This window comes from Amblyomma mixtum, unplaced genomic scaffold (genome assembly GCF_055824585.1).
Source record: "Amblyomma mixtum isolate Tamu unplaced genomic scaffold, ASM5582458v1 scaffold_41, whole genome shotgun sequence".
In the NCBI taxonomy this organism is placed as follows: domain Eukaryota; kingdom Metazoa; phylum Arthropoda; class Arachnida; order Ixodida; family Ixodidae; genus Amblyomma; species Amblyomma mixtum.
In genome coordinates this window covers 231,628-259,060 of record NW_028317738.1, presented here as the reverse complement: position 1 = coordinate 259,060, position 27,433 = coordinate 231,628, and the positions used below count along the sequence as shown (strand labels likewise).

Below are 27,433 nucleotides of genomic sequence, written 5' to 3'. Positions count from 1 at the left end.
TCAAAGCTCATCCCAAAGCTGTTGCATGAAGTTCTGTACATCTTCGGCTTGGAATCTGCATACCGCGCAGGGAGACACAGTATGAACCACTGCACAAACTTCATTCACACTGTTATGAACACAGGCTCCAATTCCTGGTTATAGCTTACATCTGCTGAAAAGCAAATACATACCAGCAGCCTAAACCAGTTTAGTTTTCATTTCATCTCCTTTTATTTCATAGAGTTTATGTGTGCCTGCCAACGAATGAGGTCGATTTCAGAAGTGAAATGTTAGGCAAGAACTCTGGGAACAGGTACGCAGGTAGCACTGAAACGTTAAAATAATGTTACTTTTTATCTAGGTCCAACGTTCACACATTGTTCCTAATGTCATTTTTTTTGTTTCAGAAACGTTACAAATAAACATAATAACCTTGCCCTACCCAAATTAAATGTTTCAACAGCACAAATTTTTCTAAAATGGTAAAATAACCTTGGTAGTGCTTACACGCCCGCCAATTGTGAAGGTTTGCAACGACCAACAAGGGCAACAATCTAGTCCTGCAATACACAGTACAGGAGCGTGCTGGCGCTCTCACCCTCTTGCTAACTTCAGTTGCTTCAGTGCCTCACTGGTTTGTCCCACGAGGACATCCATACAAGAGTCAGCTTCCGCTGAAAAACTTTCGCGGAAAGCAGCGTCCCTGCTTAAGTTAAACATGAGTTACCAAGTAGACAACAGAACACACACTGCACACTCTGTGGGCTTTGAACCCACGCCCTCTACACTGCACCTCTGCATTTCCTCTTATCCTAATCCGGCTGCATTGCACCTCTACAGCGCAGTGCTTTCCCTCTCTGTCTTACCACCCTACACTGCAGTGCTGTCTCCTTGCACTGTCGCAGGTCCAATTGCCTTCCTACCCCTCCTCCTTTGCTGCACTCTTCGCTGTGTGGGCCAATATCGAAGATTTGGGAGCACCGTAATGCAGTAAACAAAAAGCTTAAGAAAAGCTTAAGAGAAGGTGATCCGCAGTGTTGATCGTGGACAAAGTGAACCTCGCCACAGGGCTGGGCTGGTGTCCATTCACTGCTGAAGCTGTTCATTGCAGAGTTGTGCTACAGGACAGACTGACCAGCTCCATGGTAGGGCTCCACAGATGGGGTCGCTTCGCAGTGGTGCCACACTTCACAACAGGACACTGCCGCCACTAGCAAGGTGCCAACCAGGAGGACATACGAGGTCTGTTAGAAAAGTATCCGACTGTTTTTTTTTTGCGAACACCTGATGGATATGAAACAAGCGCGCTTATAGCAGCCGACCTTGAACCCTCGTGCGCATGCACGAATTTTTTCCCGCCTGCCGATAGCGTCAGTCGCTGGGAAGCAGCGTTTGAGTGAGGCAGTGCGCAGTGCTCTCGTCGGTTTTTTGTTGCAATGAAAATGGCGGCGCGAGAGGGGCAGCGCTACTGCATCAAATTTGGCCAGAAACTTGGCGATAGCCAAGTGGAAACCATTCGAAATGTTCAGGCGGCTTTCGGTGATGATGCTATGAGCAGCACACAGATTAAGCAGTGGTGCAACTGGTTTAAAGACGGCCGCACATCCGTGGAGAGAGAGCCACGCTCCGGTCAGCCATCAACATGCCGAAATGACCAGGTAATTGCCGAAGTGAACGCTGTGGTAATGCGGGACTGTTCTTTGACTATCCGAGAAATTGCGGAAGAGGTGGACATCAGCAATTTTTCTGCACATTCCATTATCACCGAAGATTTGGCCATGGAGAGAGATGCGGCGAAATTCGTTCCGAAGCTGCTCACGGTGGAGCAAAAGCAGCTTCGTGTTGGTCTCACAGGAGATGCTGGATTCCACAAACAATTACCTTGACTTTACCGACGCCGTAATCACTAGTGACGAGTCTTGGGTGTACGGGTACGACCCGGAAACCAAATCCCAGTCGTCACAGAGGACGCATTCCACGTCACCGAGACCAAAGAAGGCCCGCCAAGTGCGCAGCAATGTCAAAGTGATGCTGACTGCTTTTTTGACTCCATCTGTGTGGCACACCACGAGTACGCACCCCACAGGGTCAAAGAATGACTAAAGAGTACTACAGGAATGTCCTCCATCGCCTACGTGGTGCTGTGCGGCGCAAGAGACCGGAATTGAGGTCAACAAAAAATTGGCGCATCCCTCGCGGCATTTCTAGTGAAGCAGCGCAACGGCACAAGGCCAAGGGAAGAAGAGGACAAACACAGCGCTGAACATCAACTCCATCCGAAACGCACCTGCTGGCATCTGGTTCATCAGCTCGTCGGGACACGCGCCTTACCATTGCCAGTAGTTCCGGTGGCCTCAACTTAGGCTCAACAGCTCGCGGCATTGCTCCTGCACATTCCTCGCATTTTATTCAGACTTTTATGACGAAAAACCTGACTCCTGTAGTTCAACAGGCTCCTTACTCTCCTGATATGTCCCCCTACGACTTCTGGCTGTTTGGTAAAATCAAGATGCCATTGAAAGGAGCGCTATTTCAGAAAAGAATGGACATTATGGCTGCAACGACAGCAGAGCTAAATTCCATTCCGAAAAGGGCCTTTTCGGAATACTTCCAACAATGGCAGCACCGCTGGGAGATGTACATAGAGCCTCAAGGAGACTACTTTGAAGGTTATTAGGTTTTTAACGCTCCAGTTATGCCAGTTTTTTTTCTTCGGGCAAAGGTCGGATACTTTTCTAACAGACCTCGTACGCTGAAAGTCCACTGTAAGGGGATGGCATGTATCAGTGGTGCATGGGGCAGGGGTCGCTGGCAATGGACAGTTGTCCTGAACAATGATGGCGGCCAGCAATCAAATGTGTGTTGTCGATCAATTCCTGTCCCACAACTCCCCCTCCCCCCCTCCTATGTTCTTAAGCCCAGGCACCGAACAGCCCCATCCGCCAACACTGTCTTCTGGCAAAATGCAGAGCCCAGCTAGTAATTTTGCATAATTGCACAAGATATCCCTTTTAGACTCCTAATAAGACCCTCACCGTAGTGGAAAAGGTACCGCAGACATTTCTAGCCAGGTGCGGCTACTTATGCTTCCATCTATATCCACTAGGTTTATCCTACAACACCCAAGTACCACCATGTTCAGGTCTGGAACAGAGTAGGCTGTACATGCCGTGCTAAGTTTGCTGCTACCAGCTGCCAGGCTAAGCTGCTATGCTCGGGTTTTTCAAGAATGGTTTACTCTACCCATTACAGCAGTTGATCCTAATGGTGCCAAAGCAGATTGACTTGCAAGATGCTTGTGCACTCACCCATTGTCCATGGTGCGGGTGCCCAGTGAATTGTGATAGGTGCATCGATGCTGCAGCCGAAGGCTGGACAGCGAGTCCTGGGAGCTGGTATCGGACTGCACCTGGCCATTGGTGTCTGGAGAAGGGGCTACTTGGATGTGCGATAGATCCAGGAATGAGTGTGGGCGGAGAAACGAAGTTGGATGCAGCTCTCTTCGTGAGATCTGTCCCCACTGTGTCCTGTGGCGTCCGCAGGGGCTGCTGTACAGCGAGTGTGGGTGGTGGCACAGTGGCATTTTGTGCCACGATGTGATGATCACCCGGCATGCTGCATGTACCGCGATGCCGGTTTTGTAGCCTGCTTGGCTCCCTTCCCCTTCCTCGATTTGGATGCGGTGCCCCCGAGGGGTGTGCCTGGAAGGCATTAAGTGGTGCAGTGCCACGTAGTGGCAGTGGTGCTGCACGAGTGAGATCCTGGTGACCTGCAACACAACAGAAATGTGGGCTTATGCTATTCAGTGCTTGGTCCAGTAAATCAACTAACTAATGCTGCAGTACCACAGCGCTTTCTGCTGTGCACTGGCCTACTATTGAAAAGGCTGCAAATCACAAACTGCACTTCAAAGCTCCCCTTGCATGTGCGGCTGGTCATCACCCCGTCAAGCAGCTATTCATTAACTTTTCCAGGGTTCGAGCAGCTGAAGGCATTTGTTGCTATTTATCACTGCTGCAGTCATGTTCAAAGGTGAAAATTCTGAAGGCGGCAAGCCTCATCTGGTATTGCACGACTGCAGCACAAAACACGTGATGGTTCCAGCTATCGGCTGCCTTACTTCAGTGAAACCCATGAATTTTAATGTTATTTTGGATTGCAGAGGAATCTATGCAAGGCTAACAGATTTTTAGAGCATTAGCTCTTATAGCTCGTTCCTCAGTTTCACGTTGCGCCCACAGCTCCACCTGCCTCAGTGACTACAGGGAACTACAGTGACTACAGGGAACTACAGTGACTACAGGGAACTACAGTGACTACAGGGAACTACAGTGACTACAGGGAACTACAGTGACTACTGGGAACTACAGTGACTACAGGGTTGGCCTAGTGGCTCCACTGGGGGGCCAGGTTTGAAACCCATTGCCAGACAGGGATGGGTACAAGTGTCCCCCTGCTCAGCGCCCAGCTTTCTTAGGTGTGTACACTAGGAAGAGACTCCGCAAATCCTGCTGCGCCCTTTTGGGAGCAAACCTAGTTCTGAACACTTCAGCCTGCTAAGCTGGTTCATGTGACCATGTTCACGGCAGTTCAAGTTCATGTGCTCTATCTAGCGTGTCTAACAGCAGTACAGGCTAACTGTCACTGCTGTTAGGAGTCTTTCGAAGCATGTTCACTGCATTTCTGGGCAAGTCTGGGTGACCTCCGGCTGCCTGACTATGAGAGAAAAAAAAATGTCTGAAATATTTATTTATAATACCACAGCTAACGCTGAAACATTTGCATTACATACTCATAACCATCCTGCGATTTTTATGCAGTTTCTGAATAGATGCATAGCAAAACGAATCTCCCCAAGACAACCGTAAACTTGTGGCAGTACAAAAATTCCCCTTTACTATTCCGCAGAAGACCATAACTTGCATGCATTGCTCCGGCCTGGCAAGAGAGTGGTACCCTGCAGGTGTTCTCGCTTGCAACATTAATTAGGATCAATCTACTCTTTAAGCACCATGAAGTATCTTTCAGGGGCACGAAGGTTATGAACAGTCATGGCGAAACACTTTCAGGTCTTCTCTGTGCTGTGTGCAGTTTATTGATGGTATTCTTTCATAGCACGCTGTAATTTTCTGAAGTCCTCAACTTGAATGTTAGTTATATCAGTGCCTAAATAACAATGCCAGGTAAAAACAACAAATTCGGACCAGTATTTTGTATAACCTGGGTGAAAAGTGATTGCACACCTGAAGTGTGCCCAAAGAACTTGCTCGGAAGGTGCGTAGCTGTCAAGGCCACGACATTACCATCCTTTCACCATCCAACTATCCCGCGATCCCCTAGCTGTCAGTTTCACATACTTAAGCTGAGTAACCAGTAGCATGACAAGGTCAACAATCTATATACCAAGCGGAGCACTTACTGTGGGGTGATGAAGTCACTTCCTTCTGTAGAGGGCGCACTTGGTCGTGGCCACCAGGCTGTTTAGAACACAGAGCACGGCCGTTCATCGGCCGTTCACGGCGTCGATCGATGGACGCATGGTCTGTGCCAGGGCGTCGGCAGTCGTCCACTGCACGGCTGGCAGCATAACGTGGCCGAGTGGCCTGCCCCCTTCCACTCCGTGAAATCGGTTGCAGGGGTTGCTGGAACTGCAGCTCATCTCTGAAAACATCCGTGCGAACCCGAGATCACTTTTGTGCACTCCACAGCGCAGTGTCTGCCCAACAACATCAGCCATGCCAACATGATTGTAGTAGCCTTTAATGTAGTCAGTGAATGGAACCTATATGGCCAGAGGGGGGCCTTCAGCATAAGAGTGAACTTAGTGCTCCGTAGTATACTCGGCAGGCTTTTGAACTGTATTACAATTACAGTACTCACAATGCGAAGTTTGAGATAGCTCTGTCTAATTCGGTGGCGCGAATAGCAGGGTGCTCTCGACGGCAGCACTGAGCCTCTGCATGGGCACCTTGTTTAGCGGCGGCGGGAGATGAAGCATTTCTACCGGTTGTGTTGCTCATTGTTCAGAAAGAACTGGTTGAGGCTATTTGGTATTGTTTTATACAAACAGACAGGTTATTCTAAGAAAACAATGCTGTGACTGGCGTTGCCAATGCGGACTACATCGTCTGCAGCACATTTCACACTACCGCCCGCCACAGATAGATCCCCTCCTCTAGCCACTCTACATCCACTTATGCATTGGTGACTAGTGCTTTAGGCACGCCCGCTCCACCACTCTGGTGTCATCTATGAGCAAGCGGCAGTACACTCGTGCGCTCGGTTATGCCAAAGGCAACGCGGCTCAACCAATGAACATGCACTTGAAAGCTGCGCTATAAAATCAGTCAGAATGTGCATGTTGTATTCACATTTCATGCTGAAGCACAATTGGCCTTCCCAGCTGCACATATATTGTTATGTCGTGCAAAAGGTTTCATGAGAAACAGAACTCTGAGAGCAGAGTTAACGATCAGTCTAGGAAGTGCCATTTCCTGCATTTTTTTTTTAAAATGCAACAACTCCCACTACTTTTCGTTTAGTGTCCTTTGATTGAAGTGACTACATTCTGGTACCCACTTTGGGCAAGCTCGAAGAGACAGTAAAGATGAGAGTATCATTTGATTTTGCTAGCAAGGATGCTTTCTCTGTCTGTCATGGATGCATGCAGCACTATGCTGCAAAGCCCTTGTCATACTCACCGAGCATCGTTCACCAGGCGCTGGTTGCGGCTGCCTGTGGCCCTCCTGCGACTGCGACGCTCAGGAGTGGGTGTGCATTCCACCTCATCATGGCCGTGGTCATTGGATGGCCGTTCACCAGTCACTGGCTGCTGGTTACAGGATTGCTTCTGAAATGATGCAGCTATATTGAGCTCTTACAACTAGACAAGCATAGAGGGAATAGAAAAACAGAAAACGAAATATTTGAACCGAATTGCCTTACTGGTTGGGCGTAACTTATAGTAAACTTTGCTGTGGTTTCTACAAGCAGTGTTTTCATTTTAAAGAGTCCCCACACACCAGAGCCTGTCCAGCTCCTTTACACAGCTAACAGTACAAGGAATAAACTCTGCATTACATTCACCACACAAATAGCACATGGATAAGGGCTGCCAGCTTTCTGACTAGCCTTGTCTTCCACATCATGAGTTACCTTAAGTGCTAGTAAAGATTAACATTGCAAGGAAAACTTTTGGGCAATCCTTGATGTGTCGTTAACGGCCAAGCATTCATTGTTAGATATAACTGAGGCGAGATATCTGAGGCCCACGCATAGAAATTTGTTGTATTCGAGTTGGCATACCTCATGCACTTTGTCGCGGGCACCAGGCTGTTTAGAAGACGAAGCATGACTGTTCATATGGCGCCGATCAACGGATACACGGTATGTGTCAGAGCGTCTGCATTTGTCCACTCCACGGCTTGCAGCATGATGCTGCCGATTGGCCCGTCTTCTTCCACTCTGTGAAATCGGCTGCAGGGGTTCCTCGATCTGCAGCCCATCTCTGAAAACAGCCATGCGAACCTGAGGTCACCTTATGTACTCCACAGCACGCCGAGCACCTAACATCAACCGTGTCAACACAAGTTTTGTACTTATTTAAAGTAGCCAGTGAACAGAACACATACGGGCTAAGGGGGCTTCAGCACAAAAGTAGTGAGCCGAAGTAAACTTGGCCGATGTGAAGATGAAATGGTCTATTCAAATTGGAACTAACCATCAATTGGCATGTGCATGACACATTCACATTTCATGTTGACGAACAATTTGCCTTTCCAGCTGCAATTATTTGTTTGGAAGTGAGCAGCGGATAATGGACACAGACAGAAGACAGTGCGTCCCTTTGTTCTTCGCTGTTCCCTTCCAAATGGATAACTGACATGCCCAATCTGCTATTGTGGCATATTTCTGTATGTCATGCAAACCAGGTTTCACGTGAAACGGAGCTCTGTACGAGAGGAGAGGAATGTTCTAACAAGCCTGCGAGATCTGCCATAACCTGAGCAGTTTTTCTTTAAATGCAGCAACAAGTCCCGCTTTCAGGTTCTAAAGGATGATAATGTGACACTCGCTTGAGGCGAAACCAGCCCAACTAGAAAGGCCAATAAGGCCGATAAGAATATCTTTTTTTTGGCTCGCAAGGACACCTTCGCTGTTTCTACGGCATGCTGTTTAGGGCTTCCACGACAAACGTCTTGTTATACGTACCCAAAGTCAGCCACCGGCCGGTGGTTGCGAGATTTTTTAGCCTGTCGCGGGAGCTCTGCAGGAAATGACTTCTTGAACATCTTCAGCCCTGTGGAGAAGGCGTCCAAGATGGCAGTCCACTCTGCAAGTGGCGTGCAGAAAGAACAAGCATGATAAAAAGTGAGCACTCGGTTTGAAACTCACCATTCCTGAGGAAGCATAATAATTTAGTGGTTCTGTGAACCTGTAGGCCGAAATCTGCACTACAAGTAACCCTTGCAGCTCACCATTTGCGGAACGTCTTGTCTGTGCATAGTACAGCAAACATCCACAATGCCAGTCTGTTTGCCTCGAAACAAACGCGTTTGCTAGCCACTTCATCTGGAGTGTCTAAATATATGCACACTTTGCCGAAAGTAAAAATCGGAGATATTTCAAGTAATGCTGGGAAACTTGTTATACATCGCCAGCCTGTGAAATCTCTTGGGGGCGACAAGGAACTCTTCTTTGATTTCTATCAGGGTCTCTACTATACGGCTTATAGATTTGGATTTGATAACGGCTGCACCTATTATGTAGTTCCTATCATTTTCAGCCCTAATTTTTTATATCGGGAAAAGTTCCCCTGGTTCCTGTGGTTCTGCCATGTACAGCCGGCCAAATCTTTAGCTGGCGTGCGCGAAAGCCGCGTTCTCCGCGCTCCTGCAGGTTATGACAGCGCAAACTTGCTAAGATACCAAATTTAGGCAGATGCTCACTAAACCCCTGCTTAATATTGAGCTTTCCCCAAGTTTGCTTCGTTACAAAGCGCACGAGCGCAGAAAAAGCGGGCCGTCGCGCAAGCCAGCTTAAGATTTGGCCGGCTGTACTGTAGGGGACAAAACTCTCCAGGACGCATTGCAAGTCATGAGTTCTACATGGCCATGTGCGACATTCATGAACTTAAAAAGCAGGTATAAAATTCCTGCAAAAAAAGAACATTAGAGTTGTGCTCGGTGTAGATAGTATGAAATTTCAGACACAAGTCCGCTGTTCGAGGCTAAGGATTGTAAGAAAGGCTTTTGTTTAAGAAGTTGGGTTCTTTTGTCGATGGAATTATTGAATCTGGCAGAAGAAAACATTTAGGGTGAAGAGGAAGCATGCTCGTTCAGGAAAACATGTTGAAAGTCAAATTCACATTCTCCAGGGTGTGGCAACGAAATGATAACCATGGTAAGATCTGGCACAGCTTTTCTACAATTATGCTTTTAGTGTGTCCTGGAGACTTCTCATTGTACAGTCAAGATCAATATGATCACTTCAGCGTTAACCTGCTTGAATTAATGCTCTCCCAAAGTTAAAATTTGCTAGAAGGCATGCATGAGTGTAGATGGTGTAGTGGCTGCTCTTCAGTGGAAAAAGGGGGTGTTTGTCCTTCATGGAGGCCCTTCTTGATAGCGACACCTACCACCAGTAGTGACACCAGTCCTGCTGCCTACTTTGCCTACCGCAACACTGTTGCAGAAGGCACAGGCAAGGAAGGCTTGTTTCACACCGAATATCTGAAGCAATTCGGAAGGCAGGAGAAGCTTGGCATGGCTGAAGGAATGAGTGCACCAAGTCAAACTTACTCTTCTGAATCAGTCCTCTGCCAATGTCACGGTTCAGGTTGAACGGGTCTGAAAATAAAACCACATAACATAACTTTATTATTGGGCGCTAAGCATGCACTGTGGTCATTGGCAAAGGTTATCCTAGATATGGAAAGTCCCCACTGGTTGGAGGGAGACATCCATTTAGTGAAAATGCAAAACGCTCGTGAAAAGCACACTCAGGAAATGCAAGGCAAAATGGCTGCATAAATACATCCCACTGACTGCCAATCAGTTTTGCGGTACAGCCAATCGACCCCGTATATATCGAACCTGGATATTTCAAATGATTGGCTATATCACACACGCATACTGCCCCCTTGAAATTCTGTGTAAATGTATACGAAACTAGCGCAGTATATCGAACTTCATTTAAATTGGTCGTTCGATATATCGAACAGCGAGCTACACTCCCGAAAATGGGGCTTCACCTAATGGCACTTTTTTTATCACATTTCACGCGCGGAGACAGGTCGGCTGCCAAGCCTTGGGCACCTGATGGTAGAGCTAGCGCTGCGAAGCCGCATGTTCATGTAAACGTAGGGAGAGCTTGAAGGGGGCGTTCTGTCCCTTGCACTCATTTTCCAAGCCAAATAGCTGCCATTCAGGGAAGCCAACTTAAGTAATGCATAGACATCTTATGATAGGCAGTGGCTTGTTCCAAAGCACTATCCTCTGCGGCTTGGATGCAAAGCAGTCTAGGTCTACCAACAACTAGCGAGGGTTGAGTTGCCAGAACATGGGCGTACAACTCGTCGTAGTGTGGGTGCAATGTATTCTTTCTTCTAGGTTATACACAATCTTATCTACGGACATTTTTTTGCTGATATATCGAACTATTTTGTGATCCCATTATAGTTATATTCGTTATATAGTTATATAGTTATATAGTTATATCCGGACACGAGCGTATCGGAGTATTTACGTTTTGCTGATATTTGCATGGCCAGACAGGAAACATGGTTCTCGGTAACCAGTATCACACAGCAATTCAATTCTTTTTATTATCATTTCTTCAGCACAGTACATAACATCACTGTCTGGATCCTTAGCCAAAGGCTAGTTATGGATCCATGCAATAAAAGCAAAGATATTAGTGAGAACAAATGCTTTCTACATGCAAAAATGCAAAGCGTACAAGAGGGTTCAAATTACAGAAATACAAGAGGGCTCACTACAAAAAAAAAAAATAGAAGAGTGTGCAAAAAAACATGAAGGCAGGAACAGCATTCTTTATACAAAATATACGCAGTTGCCTTAGAAGTGATTATTCAATGACATATAAATGGCAAACCCAACATACACACTACAGAGAATAATAAGAAACAATCACAAAGCGATTTGCATTGTAAATCAGGTAATTATTTGTGACAGAAAAAAGGTCTTCAGTGAAATATAAGGATTAGACGTTGCAAAGACTGCACAGGGGATTTTATTCCAAGTTTTTACCCCTTGATACTCGAAGCGGCGCTGGTCATAGTCATTGCGAGATGTAGGAACCAGAAATCTTCCCTGTGCTGCTGAACTGCTGTTAGTTGGGGCTCTATGGAATGTGTTCAAAGGAAAGGGGGAGGTGCCGGAGAGGACTCTTAGTACGAGTAGTGCAACGCGAAAATCTCGAAGCTGCAATGCCGGCATTATTTGGAGTCTAAAAAACAAAGGGCGAGAAGGCGTATACGGTGTTGTGCAAGTCATTATTCTCAGTGCCCGCTTCTGCAGGCGTAAAACAGGTTCAATGTAAGTGATGTAAGTGAACCCCCATGATTCTATACAGTAAATTAATTGGGATTGGAAAAAGCTAAAGTATATTGTTTTTAGTGTGTGTATTTCGAAATGTCGCCGAGCTTTGGCCAGAACGAAACATGCATAAGATAGTTTGCTGCGCAATTTTTCGATATGCGGTTTCCAGTTTAATGCAGCGTCTAAGGTTACACCCAAGTACTGAATAGTTTTAACTTCTTCAATTTCTTTATCTCCTATCGATATTGCGGAGCAGGTATTCTGGTATTTTTTATAAGGGGATGCAAATATAACATATTTAGTCTTGCCTATGTTCAAAGTGAGTCTATTTGTTAAAAACCATTTATTGACTCTCTGAAGTTCTGAGTTTAAAATATGCTTGGCTGTTTCAACGGAGTTAGCAGTCACCAACAATAAGGTATCGTCGGCGTACATAATGGCACGGCCGCCGCGGTGGCTCAGTGGCTATGGTGCTCGGCTGCTGACCCAAAAGACGCGGGTTCGATCCCGGCCGCGGCGGCTAGAATTTCTTTGGAGGAGACATTCTTGAGGCCCGTGTACTGTGCGATGTCAGTGCACGTTAAAGAACCCCAGGTGGTCGAAATTTCCGGAGCCCTCCACTACGGCGTCTCTCATAGCCTTAGTCGCTTCGGGACGTTAAAACCCCATAAACCATAATGGCACGGGTATTTATTAGGCAATCGGGTAAGTTGTTTATGTAGAGTGTAAAACGTATAGGCCCCAGTACTGAGCCCTGCGGAACACCTACGGAAATAGAACGCGAACTTGACGCGTGTTCGTCAATAATAACACACTGCCGTCGCCCAGTTAAATAGCTTCTAAAGAAATCGAGTGATACACCTCTGAACCCATATCGTTCTAGTTTCTTGCATAAAATATCGAGATCAACAGTGTCGAATGCCTTCTTAATATCCAGGAATACACCAACAGAAATATTGTTATTATTGAGTGCTTCATTGATTGAGTCAGTTATAGAAAGCAAAGCCGTGGTGGTCGATCTAAATTTCTGAAAACCATGTTGAGACGTTGACAGAATTGCATTTTAGTCAGGAATTGCGTAATTCTTTTAGCCAATAGTGTTTCGAAGAGAGTGTTGATACAGCTAAGGATTGAGATCGGCCTATAGTTTCCGAGTTCATTAGGATTCCCACTTTTGTAGATAGGGACTACCTTGGCGAGCTTCAAAATATCAGGATAGATGCCGGACAGAAACGCTTTATTAAATAAAGAGGCTAAGGTGGCAGCTAGGACGCCACTGTTGTTTTTAATTATGGAAACCGGAATACCATCGAGACCCGTGGCCTTAGTGGCATCCATTGAATTAAGTGCACTCATTACTTCGTCACTGCTTATTTCTATAAAACCGAAGGTCTTTTCAAGATACTCAGGCAGAGAAGGTTCGTATGTGAGACCCATACTTAAACGTAAATCAGCACCCACTGAGCAGAAATGATCGTTAAACTGATCTGATAGCAGGTGTTTATCTGCGGAAAGGGCCAGGTCAGGAAGTATTCGGTTTGATGAAGTAGGCTGAATTACCGAGTTCACTGTAGCCCAGAGTTTCTTAGAATTGCCGTCGCATGCATTTAAGTGGTTACTAAAATATAGCTTCTTCTGTACACGCATGGTAGCAACAGCTTTATTTCTATGAATCTTATACTGAGCACTATAATATGCGTTCCCTCTGTTTTGTTTCATTTTGGTGTGCCAGTGATCGCGCGTTTTTATCATGTTTAGCACAGCTGCTGTCATCCAAGGGCACACTGGATGTGTATAGTGCGTTTTTTCCTGCGTAAAACTACAATCATTTATCACAGCTTTAATTCTATCGACAAGGCTGCAGCAGTGTTCATTGGCATTCATATCGGCGAGGTCTGCAAAGCTCATTTCAGAGAGCCTGAGTGCGCATTTTTGCTAGTCAATTTTCTTCCTATGTTCGCACGTGCTGTCAGAAGTTCTACGGCTATCTCTATCGTCTACGCGGTATAAGAAGGCAATCGCGAAGTGATCTGCCACTGCTGTATCATATGCCCCAGCCAAATAACTAGGTGGCACGAAATTGCATAGAACATGGTCGAGGCATGTCGAGCTAGAACCTGCGATTCGGGTCGGAGTAGAGATAAGATTCGTAAATCCATATGAAAATAACAGGTCAGTGTATTCACTGTGGTTGGCACCTAAAGTATCAATATTAGTATCGCCGACGATGATTGCTTTTTTGTTCATATCGGTTACGTGTATAAAAACAGATTCAAGATCATTCACAAACTTACTGCGATCTGCGTGGGGGGCTCTATAAACAACACCAACCATGACACCTTCAAGTTCAACAAATAGAAATTCCGAACTGCTACTGACGGATGCGTTAAGAAACGGACATTCGCAGTGTACAAGGGCCTTTTTAATGTACAAACCTACCCCTCCTCCTCGATTGTTCGAAATTCGGGGACGGGATAGAAATACATAATTGGGAATGTTATAGCTTTCACCGGGCATCAGCCAGGTTTCCGTAATGGCTATAACATCGTAAAGAAAGCTGTGCTCTGCTAGAAACGTACAAAGGCCGTCAAAATTTCTAGCTATGCTCCTTACATTGCAATGCAGTATGGTTCGTGATTCATTTGACGTGAAAAATTTATGAGTGGTTCGTACAGTCAGCATTTTGAGTGAACTAGACTATAAGGCCGAGGTCGGCCTCTGTAGAAATTCGGATCACGTCCGAGTTGTCTGCTTTTCGCGCCAAGATCCGGCCACGAGATACCCATGCATACTTCCAGTTGTGAAGTTTCTTCGCCGCTATAGCCCTAGCAAACAACACTTTATACTCTGGGCAAAGATGTTCGTTTACGAACACGGATGTTGATCCAGAAATGCCAAGGTCCGATGTGATTAAGCGAGTTTTTTTTTGCCGATTCGAGCAGTTTATCACGGGCATCACTTGACCTGAACTTAACGATGATATTCGATTTGTTCCTGTCTTTTGTTGGCACTCGATGCACGAGGTCAATATCGTTCACCGTTATTTCTGCTCCAACCTTCGTGGCAAGAGCGGAGACAATGCCTGTCAGTGACTCGCTGTCAGTAGTAGGGATGCCTTTTAACTCAAGGTTATTTCTCCGACTGTACTGCTGAAGTTCAGTTAGCTCTGCTCTAGTACGCTGCAGCTGTTTCGAAAGTTCTCTGTTTTCATGCTTTAGATAATTCTGCTCTTCCTTAAGCTCGCTTATCTCCCGAAGAGACTCGGCCAGTTCTTTCTTGAATTCTTCAAAACTTTCATTCATAAATTCGACTGATCCCCGCAGGGTGCCAAGCTCATGGTTCAGGTTCTTTCCCAAGGCTTCCAACTTGCTATTAAGCTTCACAAGAAAACTTCCAACTTCTTTCACAGTAGTTGGAGCCTTGTCGAATAGCTTTTCACTCTTTTCTTTCGTGTTAGACGGGGTACGGGACCCTTCATCATCACTCATTGCTTCAGGACGACCCAGGCACAAACTACAAAATGTGTGTACAAGTAAAGTGTATTACAGACCTGTAATACGAAAAGTAGGATGAGCGTCGGGCCGATGCGTTCGTGCCTGAATCGTCCTCAGCAATGGTTCGTCCAGGGCCAAGAGTTCAGCTTTTATATGCCCCGCTGCATCAGTGCGCCACAGTCGGAGAGCTGGAGTATGCGCACATGCGCCGACGCAGTAACCACTGGGCCCGGTGTGACGAAGTTAGTAGAAGCCAGAAAGTTGCGTTGGCAATCGTTGGCACGTATTGGCGAACCGGGAAGCCGCGACGGTGATCCAGACAGCCGGGCCAACTGTAATACGAAAAGTAGGATGAGCGTCGGGCCGATGCGTTCGTGCCTGAATCGTCCTCAGCAATGTGCTGTGTGTCGGCCTATTATTTTGCAAGAGATGGAAACCATAGTGGTCCAACTTCATGCTCCAACAAATTAGATTATCCTTCAGATTGGTGCAACACCTGGCATTTTAATGCCAGGTTTACATAGCTGATGTCCATTATACATACTCCACAAAACCACTTTTTCCAAAATATGAAATTCTTCCTGTGTTTTGTTTTTATAATTACAGGTTGATGTTGTGCTACAAAGGTTTTGTAAAGTTTGGCATTGATTACATAATTCATCTGGCAGAACTACAAAAAAACACAAATATTCGTCAGACCCGACATAAAGAAATGTGGTTTGTACACACCCCGAGAACCTCCTATGATGAGCAATCTCTATCTTATACATTACCTTCGCTGTTAAACTTACTAGACCGACAAAATTTTGATCCCTCCAGAAACCGAAACTGTCGCATTAAACATTTTTGTCAACTTCTTCATTTGCAAGACTAAACCATGCCTTCCTATTCGCCTAATTTTGTTCACCACTGTTGCTTATGTGTGTTGATTTATCTGTATTACCTTTTGTTGCTTCTCCGATTGATTGCCGCCTTGTTTCATTCTGTATTACCCGTTGCTTTGTGATATTTTTTTTTCATTTTTTTGTGTAAGACTGGCCGTCGTCCTGCTGTCATGCCAACTAACAAGGGGTCGGGACCTCGTCAAGAGCTTTTAGTCCCGTACTCCTCCTTTTCTAAGGAAATAAAATGAATGAATGATATTATAAGCCTCATCGAAAAAAAATGCGTCATCGGTTATAAAATTCGCCCATTGTGTGGAGAGAAGTCATGTGGCAACATCAGAAGTGCTGTCACTTCCGGTAAAGGCATGAACAGCTAATGCTATCACATTGCCATCACAGGTGTCCCTGCGAATTTCTCAGCCATCAGTCATTACAAAAACAAAGTGAAGATGTGCACTGTCCCCATGCATTAAAACGCTCGTAAATAATGCTTGTCATGGCTTCCAGGAACACAACGACTCACCTTCAATCGCAAGGAACTTGGTAGGCCACCGTTTACAAAGCTTTGTCAGTGGCTCCCTCTGGCAGATGCTGATGACTTGCGTCTGGTAGTCGAAATTGATGTAATATTTGAGCATGCCCTGCCAGAGGTCGTAGGCCGAGTGGTTGTTCTGGCCGTACCCACTCCACACGGCTCGATACGGAAGCAACGAGAACGATAAGGGTCTTAGTCAACAGAAGAGCTCACACAGCTCAATGCAATTTGCCTGGCACAATAAATTAGGCCACTTGGCACAACAGCACTGCAGCTCCTGTAACATTTCAAGTGACCACCAAAGTAGAGGTGCTGTGTCTCGTCATGCAATATATTTGGGATCCTGTCTAGAACATATCTTGATCAATGCCAAAAGTGCATGCTTAGAGGAAGAAAATAAAGTTGTGGTATAGGCTTTTATTGCACACCCGTTCATCGTGAACAATCATATTGACAGAGGGCTTATTAAGAATTGAGTAAGTTTGCCGTTTCTGTTCCTTTATGCAGTTATTACTTCAGCCCTACCAATTTTATCCCTACTTCATAACTCTCTTGGATGTTCTGTGTAAAAAATTTGTAGGGGACACTTAAGGTCTGCACTGAGCGTATGACGCAATAAGCATTAATGGGTTAATGCCCACATATGCTGCATTTTGCATTCTCTATTTAACATTCATAGATTGCTGGGAGTCCTAATACAACTCCTGGTGCAGTAGCATTTGAGCAGTGGTGCAGTGACACTCCTGGTGCCATTGCCCTGCGATGGCACCAGTGTGGCTTGCGAGACCCAGGTTGCTCTTACCCAGCGATCCATCGTTAATTTAACTGCCACCTTCCATGGTGGTCAGTTTGCTCACATCTGGCGCCAATATTGTGATGATACCACAGGGTCACGTCACCCATGTTGCTTCCCTAAAGATTTTACGCTGAAAGCGTCGTCGCCGGATTTTCTGCAGATAGTCAGTCTTAACGTTTATGCATTAAAACAATAAAAAGAACCTCATGCTATGATTGTGACAAGCGCATGGACGGCTGTCTTCTTTGGGTCACTTGACCCATGAGAAAAAGCCTATCTGCTTGTCTCTTCTTGTTTCAATTTTATATTTTGTTCTTGCTACCTCTATTTTGTTTGCGGGTGCTGCAAGGCAGGCAACATCACTTACTAGGTGGTCTAGTTCATCGAAGAACCACACATTCCATCCTTCGACCTCCGTCAGTGGCTTCTTGGCTCCCTCTGGGTACAGCTGCAATGCAGGAGAAAGAACCACTTAGTAGTTACCTAGGTGAATGTCTGGTCATCCAGGGAAACATCAGCACCCATCCCAACACAAGTGCAAGCAAATAGATGGATGACATTGATGTTAATATAAAAAAAATAACCATATCATCTACAACATAAGGCACGGGGCTCAAAGAAAGGTATCGATTGCCCGGACATGGGTATTGACACCGGTTCGGAAGTATTCAAGTGGCACTGAGACAAGCAACACTGCACTAAATCATAATGAATATTATTGGGTTATATTGCACTCAGTCGTTTAGCCAATATTTTCGACAAGAGGACTTGTTTTGCCTAAGGCAAGTCTGACGAGGACAAGGCATTGGCCAAAGCAAAGCCAGCGGATTGGCCTTGCTAAATCTAAATCGCTGTTGACGAAGTTAAACCTATGGCCATTGCCAGCAAATTTGCTGTGCCAGAGCGTTGTCACACAGGACTGACTGGCTTCAGCAATGCGCTTGCGTAAGGAAGTTGGTACATTGTTAACATCAAAACAAGCAAATGGTGCAACGAGAATGAGAATGTTCCTAGTTGGCACTACTATTTCTTGCGCGTAGCTTGAGTACTACTACCGTGCCAAGGTTATGCGAGACAAAGGGTCGAAATGCAATATTGCGGGCTAGCATCCCAGCTCACCTCCTGGAGCACCGGAATGACTGGTGGCTCGCAATGCTGCAGAGAGCAGATCACTAGGAGGCTGAAGCCAAAGGATGCCAAGCCACCTGTGGCAGCATCAGCAAGTCCTTCATCCTTGTAGATGTTCTAAAAGAGGCCCAGAAGGAATCGACGTGAGCACAGTGCACTTCTTTAACTGGGGACCATTCCTTACCCCGGAAAACACACCCCTTGAATCCGCATTTGGTTCTGTATAGCTACGCCCAAGCAAGGGGTATGCTTTCATATGTAGTGACAGTAGAATCGACATGTTACCAACGTGGCAGCACCAACACTGGTAATACTATGTTGAAAACCATATATTTACCTCAAAAAACCTATTCTTGAGAATTGTAGTCTTCCCTAAAACACCTGGTGTGTGTGTGTGTGTGTGTGTGTGTGTGTGTGTGTGTGTGTGTGTGTGTGTGTGTGTGTGTGTGTGTGTGTGTGTGTGTGTGTGTGTGTGTGTGTGTGTGTGTGTGTGTGTGTGTGTGTGTGTGTTATATGTATATAACAACATACATACCTTTGTAAAGTGCTTCATTGTGCATCCAAGCAGTTCCACCCTGGTGTCAATCTGACTGTATGTTTTCAACAGCTTTGTGTTGTAACAAGCCTGCAACGAGAAAGAAAGTGAGAACCAATTTCTCAGGCTTATTTATAAATCTACACAGGAAGCAGACGCTTTCTGCTTTTGTACATGCAAATCGTGGAAGTCCAGCAGCGAACTTAATGTCTTGTAATGAAAAGTTTGACATGTTTTTATTCTTTTCAGACTTGCAGTTAGGTTGGTTGTTCCCACCTTCTCCCACCGCTCCAAATCATATTAATGGCATTAATCATTTTTCATCCTCATTGTGGGATATGAAAGTGCACTATCAGTACAGATACAAAATTTGCTGAGTGATTCGTCCCATAATCATTCGTTTTATGCAAGAAAAGAATCTGATCACAAGATTGCCACATTTCATTGGCGAGAGCTTAAGGTAGTGACGACAGAAGCCTAAATATAGCTCGTAAGATCGGTTTTCAGTGAAACTAGCCTCTTTGTCACTTCAAAATTTAAATGGCAATTTGTCGTTAAGTCCGCATAGTGACAACACTGAGCAGCGTTTCATGCGATACGTACGAGCGTGTTGGAGAAGCTTAGGTCGCAATGGATGCCACTTGGATTATGGATGAAACTGACCAGTTTCACTTTTCCCCACAGCTGGGGCTTGACATCTGTCACGCACTGTACCTCGCGGAGCTTGTTGATCATGTTTCGGACGAACGTTTTGAAGTCGGGGTCCTGCGGGAGTAAAATACATTGTTTCTTTGTTGGGAGCGTCCTTCCACATTGTCTTGCCAAGACAAATGCATGTTAGTTTCATCTGCTCACCTCTGTCCCATGGCTGTCGCCAAAAGTTAGACATAAGTCTATGTCACTGTTTTTCAACGCAAAGCCGTTGCACGAGGACCCAAACATCGTAATCACCACATCTGCATATCACGGAAGGAAACATGAACTAAAGCACTGCACAATCTATCATTTTGGTTTAAATCGCAGCACATTGCTTCACACTGTCATGGAAAGTAAGCTGTGTGATGCCGGCTTACGCTGAAAGTCTGCAGAATAGCAAGCACATACAGTCAGCCTCAGTTAGTTTAGCCTTCCTTTCAGTTTTTTTATTACATTCATCCTTCATTGAAGTGCAGAACATAATGAACATAAATTATGGGGGCACTTAATCACCATATTACGCGATGACAGTGTGTTGCTGTGAAGTCTCTTTGCTTTTACTTTTTTCATAGTCCTAGTCACTTTCATTTTGCCAAGTCATTATTTGTTAGAATTGGTCGTTAGAATTGGTGCCAACCGTGCCAGGTGGCAAATGCACACATAAACAGCACTGCTCTGGACGCTGCTTTTTTTTCAGCCATGAGTCTTCTAACACATTGCATTAAAATAAATGCACGTGAAATCTCGCGCCAACCGTTCACAGTAAACCCCTGTTACTGGATGCCGTGACCGCGGAGAAACATTTCGCGATCACGTGGTGGCGCAGTGGCTAAGGCGCCTGTCTACTTAGCCGGAGTACCTGAGTTCGAACCCAGCTGCGGCGGCTGCATTGTGTTAGAGGCGGAACACAAAAGGCACTCATGTGCTGCGCAGTGTCAGTGCACGTTATAGATCCCCAGGTGGTCGAAACTGTTCCGGAGAGAACTCCTCTACAACGCTGGATTACGGTGCGTGTGTCAACTGTGTTCGCTCGTTTCGATCCTAGACATTCTTGTCATGACAGTTCGTGCTTTATTGTCTCAAAACTTATGCATGGTTCTGCCAGATTTGTAGTAACGCAGCACCAGCAAATAGATAGTCTGCGTGGATAGTCAAGGTCAAACGCCACAGCACTTTGGCTACATGGAGTTCACCAGTGTAGTCGCTTCAGTAAGCTCGGGATACATTGGGGAATTGAGAAACTGCGTAATATACTGTGGAATCCTCTATGTGGAGATTCATTACATACTGATTTAACTGCATTACATTGTGTGTGCAGTGCAAGCACTAAATGCCCATAACTTGCTTATAGTTAAAACATTTAAAAATTTTCCAGAGCAAGCAATGTTTATGCAATCTTCACACGTTCAATGCATCGTTTGTCACCAGTGGGTCCCATCGGATATGCAAGCTGTGAGGCCGCAAATACCAAGTCTTGCGATGAAGTTTGAAATTGCCCGCGAAGAGCGCATATGCAATGCGACTGTTGCTACCTGCTGATGGGTGTCCAAAAATTTATTCCTCAGTGAACGTGTTGAGTGCTTAATATTGTCAATGGACAACGACGAAGACAGTGTTGGGCTCGTGCACGGAGCGCAAAGAGGACGAAGTGTGTTGTGTGCGCCGTGGGCACGCAGTGGTTAGACTGAGCTGCTGTCAGCTATCTCTCTGTGACTACTCCTTGTGTGCGTACATTTACGTAACAATATCAAGGAACTTAATGCATTCACTGCGGCAGACTCTCAGCTGTACTTTGAAGCATCAGCCATAGCATGCAGCAAAGCATGAATTCAAAGCTCTGAGTTCAGAAACAGCTTACTGCACTTCAGTCCTATCAAAACACTATAGTCTTATTTTACTCACATGTTTAACTCAGTAATAAACATGACCTGCTCATAAGATTTGCATATTCGGTTTAGCAATGACAAGATACAGCTTCAACTTCAAGACAGTGAAATACTGCAACAGGCCATAGTTTTGTTTGGAAAATGTTGCACATACCTAATTACAGCAACAAAGAATAAGATCCAACAAACATCTCTCTGCAACTGCAGCCCATATATCATCATGCATATTTCTCTGCAGGCGCGCACAAACCTAAAACCGTGCGAACATGACACTTCAATGGCTCTCTGACCCGAGGTCTCAGCCTCACCTGGAAAGTCCTCCTGCAGGAAGCGCTGCAGCCACCTGACCAAACGTTGACGAGACTTAAGTTCATCCTTTGATGGGCAACATTGATGTGCAGGACAAAGCAGAACCGGCCCGAAGAGCCATTTAGCCATGCGTTCCTGTGGCTGAGTCTTAACATGCATAGTTGTCAAAAAAGTTGGAACTATTTCGAACTTCCAAAACACAATTGGAATTACAGTCGCTTTCCAATTCATTTCAATTATGCTTTCGTAAGTTCCCATTTTGTTTTTGTTTTCTTTTAATAGGATATATGCAACCTAGAGGGTCATTAAGAACAGTTTTTTTTCCGATCCTATTACAGTATAGTCTGCTGCACTGAATGGCGGATCTTGGTCATCGCAAGAAGGTGACGGTGCCTCAGGGAGTAACACAGGGTGGCAAGAAAAGGAATTAAAATCATTACATTACCCGACCATACGTGTTTATTCCTGCCATTCAAGACAAGGTACGCAACATCAGATAATCTGCATGAGCACGAAGGGTTCCTTTGATGGGAAAAGCGGCTTCCAGGTTCGCCTTCCAGTTGGTTTGAGATAAGCACTAGCAGCTGTTGATGGCACACCGAAAAAGCGAGTCAGCTGGCGTTTATCACGGAACCAACAGCAGTGCAAAGTGAGCTCTGTCGTTGGCAGCGCTAGCTTGCCAGGTCGCCAATGTTGTTAGCGGAGAAGCAGATCGCCCACCTGCCGTCTAGGTCACGCGACCTTGTGACGTAATAGCCTGCCCACCGTGGTAGGTGGCAATTAAACTAATGATTGGTTGCAAGTGGTTGCTCGAGAAAAGCAGCCTGGGTTTCAAGCTGGTGGCTGTATTTGAAAGAGGCACCTGCCGGGGCAATGACGCTTCACTTAACTGGTGCACCTCTGCACCAGGAGTGGTACGAGGACATCCCGCGACAAATGAATGTGAAGTACAGAAAAATGAATTCCATATATATGGCATGTAGACAAGACCTAGGCGACAGAGGAATACTTGCGGGGAGGGATCTCGAACATACTACATTGTGCTTTTAAGGGTAGGTTAAACACCCTTTCCCCCAAGATCCCCTAAACACCCTACAGTATTCGTGTCTGCGAAGTAATATACAAAGTGGACCCTAGGCTGCTGAAGGGTTCCATTGGCGCTATCGCGTACTATTCTTAAAGGTGTATCCAGACGGCGGACCACAGACTGTTTTGGCCCGCGGACTAGCGGTCACGTGGGATCTAGCGTCCGGTCTACGAGGTCCGAACACGGTCTGCGGACCGAATCGCGCGAAGTCATTTTTCCTGGCGGCGGACCACGCTTTTTTAGCCTGCTCACACACTTCAAATCTGGCAACCACGTCACATCGGTCTTTTCAGGTAGTCATACATGTAGTCATACCACCACTTCTATCATTCTGTGCGCCAAGGCGACACCAGCGATAGTCTTGCGCACTGTCAGCATGTAAGCGTGGTGGGACGAAGCTTACGGTTTACTTTTCACCTTCAGTACAGCTTTATGGCTCGTTTACACTTGGGCATGAAAGCGAGCGAAATCCGCCGCCACCGAAATGCTACCTCGTACGTACTTCCTTGCCGCAACGTCGCCGCTCGCGGCATACACAGATATGGTTAGAAAAGAACGTCAATTGACGCTGTCTACGTACCGTTAAACGCAGGTATTTTGCGAGACATTACACCAATTCTCACATTTCTCACGTTTAGTTCAGCGCATACAACGGTAAGCTCAGCCTAGCGGATGCTGTCGCCGGACAGGCCCGGACGGGCCACGCGCGGTCGACCCCACGTGGCTGGTCCGTGGCCCTTATTCACACGACGGTACGATCGCCCGTTGCCCGCGCACTCCGCGCTGACACGCATATGTGCGCATGAACACGTAGTGCGCGGGCCGCGAGCGATCGGACCGTCGTGTGAATCGACCTTAAAGCGGACCCTTAAGTGTCCCCTCAAGATTTTTGTGTAAAGAGAGCTACACTGAGATTACCTCGTCGGAAGCTACTGTGTCGCACGATTTTTTGTGGCGCTCGACAACTTTTCAATTCACACCCGAGGCTTTGAAGAAATAACGTGGAGCGAAAAAACAAATACTGGCCGGTACTTCGCATAACTCCCCACAACGTTTACTGGTTTCCAATTCAAAAAAAAGCTCTTATTTTCAAATGTGTTTTGGATGATTTTTAGGCGATCCATTTCAGCTGAGACAACTTGTACTATCCGGCTAACGCGACTTGCTTCTCAACTGCCGAAGCTTTATATGCATGGTTCACTATCATCACGTCACGTACAAACCATAAAAAAAAAAGAGATTAATCGCTGCTTTGTCGTTTCACTTCACTCCAGTGGTCAAGCGATTATGCCTCAAAACCCGGAACGATAACTTATCAAGAAGCAGCTGTCGTATATCGCAGTTTTCTTTATGCCACCCGTGACCCACTCGTTACTTTGGTGTCACGGCCATCGGCAGGCTGTTCAAACCCGAATGCCATGAGTGAAGAAATTATAGTATAATTTATTTTCCTGTCGTAGGCTAATGCCACGCGTTGATCCATGGACATTGCCTTAGGCATCACAACGAAGGACAAAACACGCAACCGAAGTTTTACCTCTACACCGGCTAAAACAGCTGGTTCACAAGAAGCTCAACACCATCGCGTACGCTTCATGTCTCTTCCGAGACCCAGAAATCTTCGACGCCTGTGTGTGCCACCGTCAACAAAGGCAGAGCCTTAACTAGAAGGCCTCTTCGACTGACTGCTTTCGCTGCAGCAGCTGAAGGGGCGCGTAGCACCCTTTTCCAAACTGTCGCTGACTGAAAGTTGCCAACCACAACATCAAAAGGGAACAATATAGGAACCTGGACGATGTAGTACTCACCCGGGTCGACGAAGGTGTACTCCTGCTTGTCGAGTTCTTCAAGGAAAAGTGGTGACTCCGCTCGGATGGGTCCTCCCGCTCCTGCAATCGGGTTCAAGACGCATTAAACCGCATCCTCGTCTCGCGAGACACGCGAGAACGATTCCTCCGCCATATGGCAGATACCGAGCTCACACCTCATGCTCCATGGTCAAGAAGCGTATCGTGTGGGCTTCGCCCTGACGTGCAGGCATAATTAAAGGCAGCCACGTCACATTGCCACGTGGCCGGATGAGGGCACAAGTGAAAATGCGGACGGACACTGTCGTGGAAATGAAACTTCTTATTTGATTGACTTGCGCCAGAAAACGCAATGCAACTCGGCGGCGGCGACTGCAACTAGTTGTCTCTGCTATCTAAGGGTTAAGAATGCTTGTCGTTCTCAGCCGAGTTCAATTTACGAGTGACGAAGAACTTACGCGATAAATGGCGGGACGCACCGATAACAATCTCGACTGTCGCGGAAAGTATTGGGCACGGTGATAATCTTTCGAGGGGAATATGATCGCCTCTGGCGTGACAAACAAAATAAGGCGCGTGATAGCGGTCCTCAACGAGGATCAAAAAACAAACATTTCATTTCAGAGGTTTGCAGCATCTTCCCCCTTCCGTCTCAAACAAGCATCGGTCCGATGATTGAAACTAAAACTATGGCAACCGAAAAAACAGCCAAAGAACTCCGATATTGAAGTGGCTATGAACATTTTTGGTAGGAGAGGGCTCAAGAGGGACTTAGAGCTTTGTAAAATTCTTCTGAATGGTCGTCAGGTCCAGGTTCCCTTGAAAGCACTTGGGTAGCGCCAAAAACGTTGCAACTTTACGTTTTTGTGGCCGTATGGCTGCGCTTGTGTGCATGCCAGTGAGTAATTACTCCCTTATTACTCTTTTTCTTTTGGTCCAACGTTACTACACTGCTGTTGTCTTTTTTTTTCTGGCATTTGTGAAACATTAAAGTGATCTTTGGAATAACATTTTTCTAGCATTTTTTAAACATTTAAAAACCATACCACGTGCTTTTAGGAAGCCCGTCACTAATTTTTAAAAATATGCTTTTTGAGGTATAAAATGGCTTTTTTGGCAAAGTAGTATCTGTGCTAGCGGTGTAGGAAAACGAGTGACTCATGTGGCTAGTACGCTGGTTAACTAAATTCTAATAGTTGATTTTATTGCGAAAGCAATACTAGTTGCACTTTCAGCCCGTCGCGTAGCGAGGCCGGTAGCTACCAAATTAGCATATTGGATTGGATTTGATTGAATAACGATGCATCACCACAAGTCTAACCACGAGCACCACCACCAGCTACACTACCAGTTGAACCATGGCGTAGCTACGGATATTGCTTTCCGAATTACCAGGATTAACCAAGCTAAGCCACAGCCATTTTTTTAAAACTAGTATATATATACATCTGGTTTCAATGAGATATTTGTAACTGACCGCTAATTAGTAATAGCCATATATGTTTTTAGAAATTCGAACGTACGATTACCCTTGGCGCTGTCGCTCAACGAATTTGTGCCATGTCTCACTCAGTTCGAAAATCACGCGCCGGCTCTGTGCCCACAGCGCGCCGCTCAGCGGCGCACGTGACCTCCTCAGCCCCGCCTGCGCAACACGCGCTCGCTGCTCCGCCACTTCTCATTGCTGCTGCCGAGGCGACGACAATTAAGGTCACGTGACACGTGCGCCGCTGAGTGACGTTCACCGGTGGGAGGCGCTGTGCGTGCAACGCGGGCGCGCGAATTTCGAAATGCGAAAAATGCGTGAAAAATGGTTGATGTTTGTTGAACCGGCCATTTCGTGGGTAATCACATTTTCGAAATTCTAAAAACAGATGTGGCTATTCCTAATAGTTACGAGTGGCTATTAATACAAATATCTAATCGCAACCAGGTTCTTGTGTGTAATAGTTAAAAATTCAACTATTAGATGCTTTAGAAAAAACTGGCGCCATCCAATATTTTAATTTTTGCCCAACGTTTCGGGACCAATTAGGTCCCTTCTTCAGGGGTGACTAAAGTGTGCCAGCAGCAGCGGGGTGTTGCCTTCGCTCTCCCTTTCTTAGCACGTGGCGGAGTCCACTAACGTATGCAGAGGGGAGCGTTCCTGGAGTTCTCATCATCGCCGCTCTACGAGCCGGGTGTGCCATGACACCACAACCGCCTTAACCCTCCAAGCAGTAACTACCACAGCCCAGCACCATGAACAACTCAGGAAAACGAGCAGTCTCAAATTTCACTGTCCTCAAAAAGAAAACACTCCTTGAAACACCTACATCCTCAACTAAACAGGCCCCCAAAAAACACACCAACTACGCCGCTGCAGTGAACTCACCCCCGATGGAACCCCGCCGTTCCAACCTCCGCACTCAACACACCAGCAGGCGCGACGCCACAACCACTAAGCAAACCAAACAACCGAAAGTCATCGAATCCACCGACGAATCATCAGACGACGAAAACACACATATACTACAATCACACCAACCACCCCCCAAGCCCATCATCTCTGACCAAGAAAGCGAAGAGGAAGTCGAAAACCCCCAAAAAACTCCCCCCAACACACTGCCAACCTCGGACGAATCCGAAGACGAAGACAACCACATACAGACACACCCGAACCACCCTACCTTCAGAGGTCCAACACCCATACTAGCCGAGGCACACAACACCTCAAGCACCACACCAACCGA

At 46.2% G+C, this 27,433-nt stretch overlaps 1 protein-coding gene across 1 annotated transcript; it reads right to left on the bottom strand.

Annotated features, from left to right (window-relative positions):
* LOC149324400 (uncharacterized) lies at positions 1–27,391 on the bottom strand. Its single transcript, XM_089565555.1, has 16 exons — positions 27,371–27,391; positions 24,702–24,782; positions 21,806–21,872; positions 19,771–19,871; positions 19,519–19,680; positions 18,916–19,005; positions 18,372–18,497; positions 17,616–17,700; positions 16,445–16,615; positions 9,783–9,830; positions 8,194–8,314; positions 7,288–7,489; positions 6,684–6,832; positions 5,442–5,643; positions 3,291–3,751; positions 1–55 (listed from the first exon to the last, which is right to left on the bottom strand). The coding sequence occupies exons 1-16, from the start codon at positions 27,389–27,391 to the stop codon at positions 1–3; spliced, it is 2,142 nt and encodes a 713-aa protein (XP_089421681.1).
* Between the last annotated feature and the right edge of the window lie 42 nt (positions 27,392–27,433).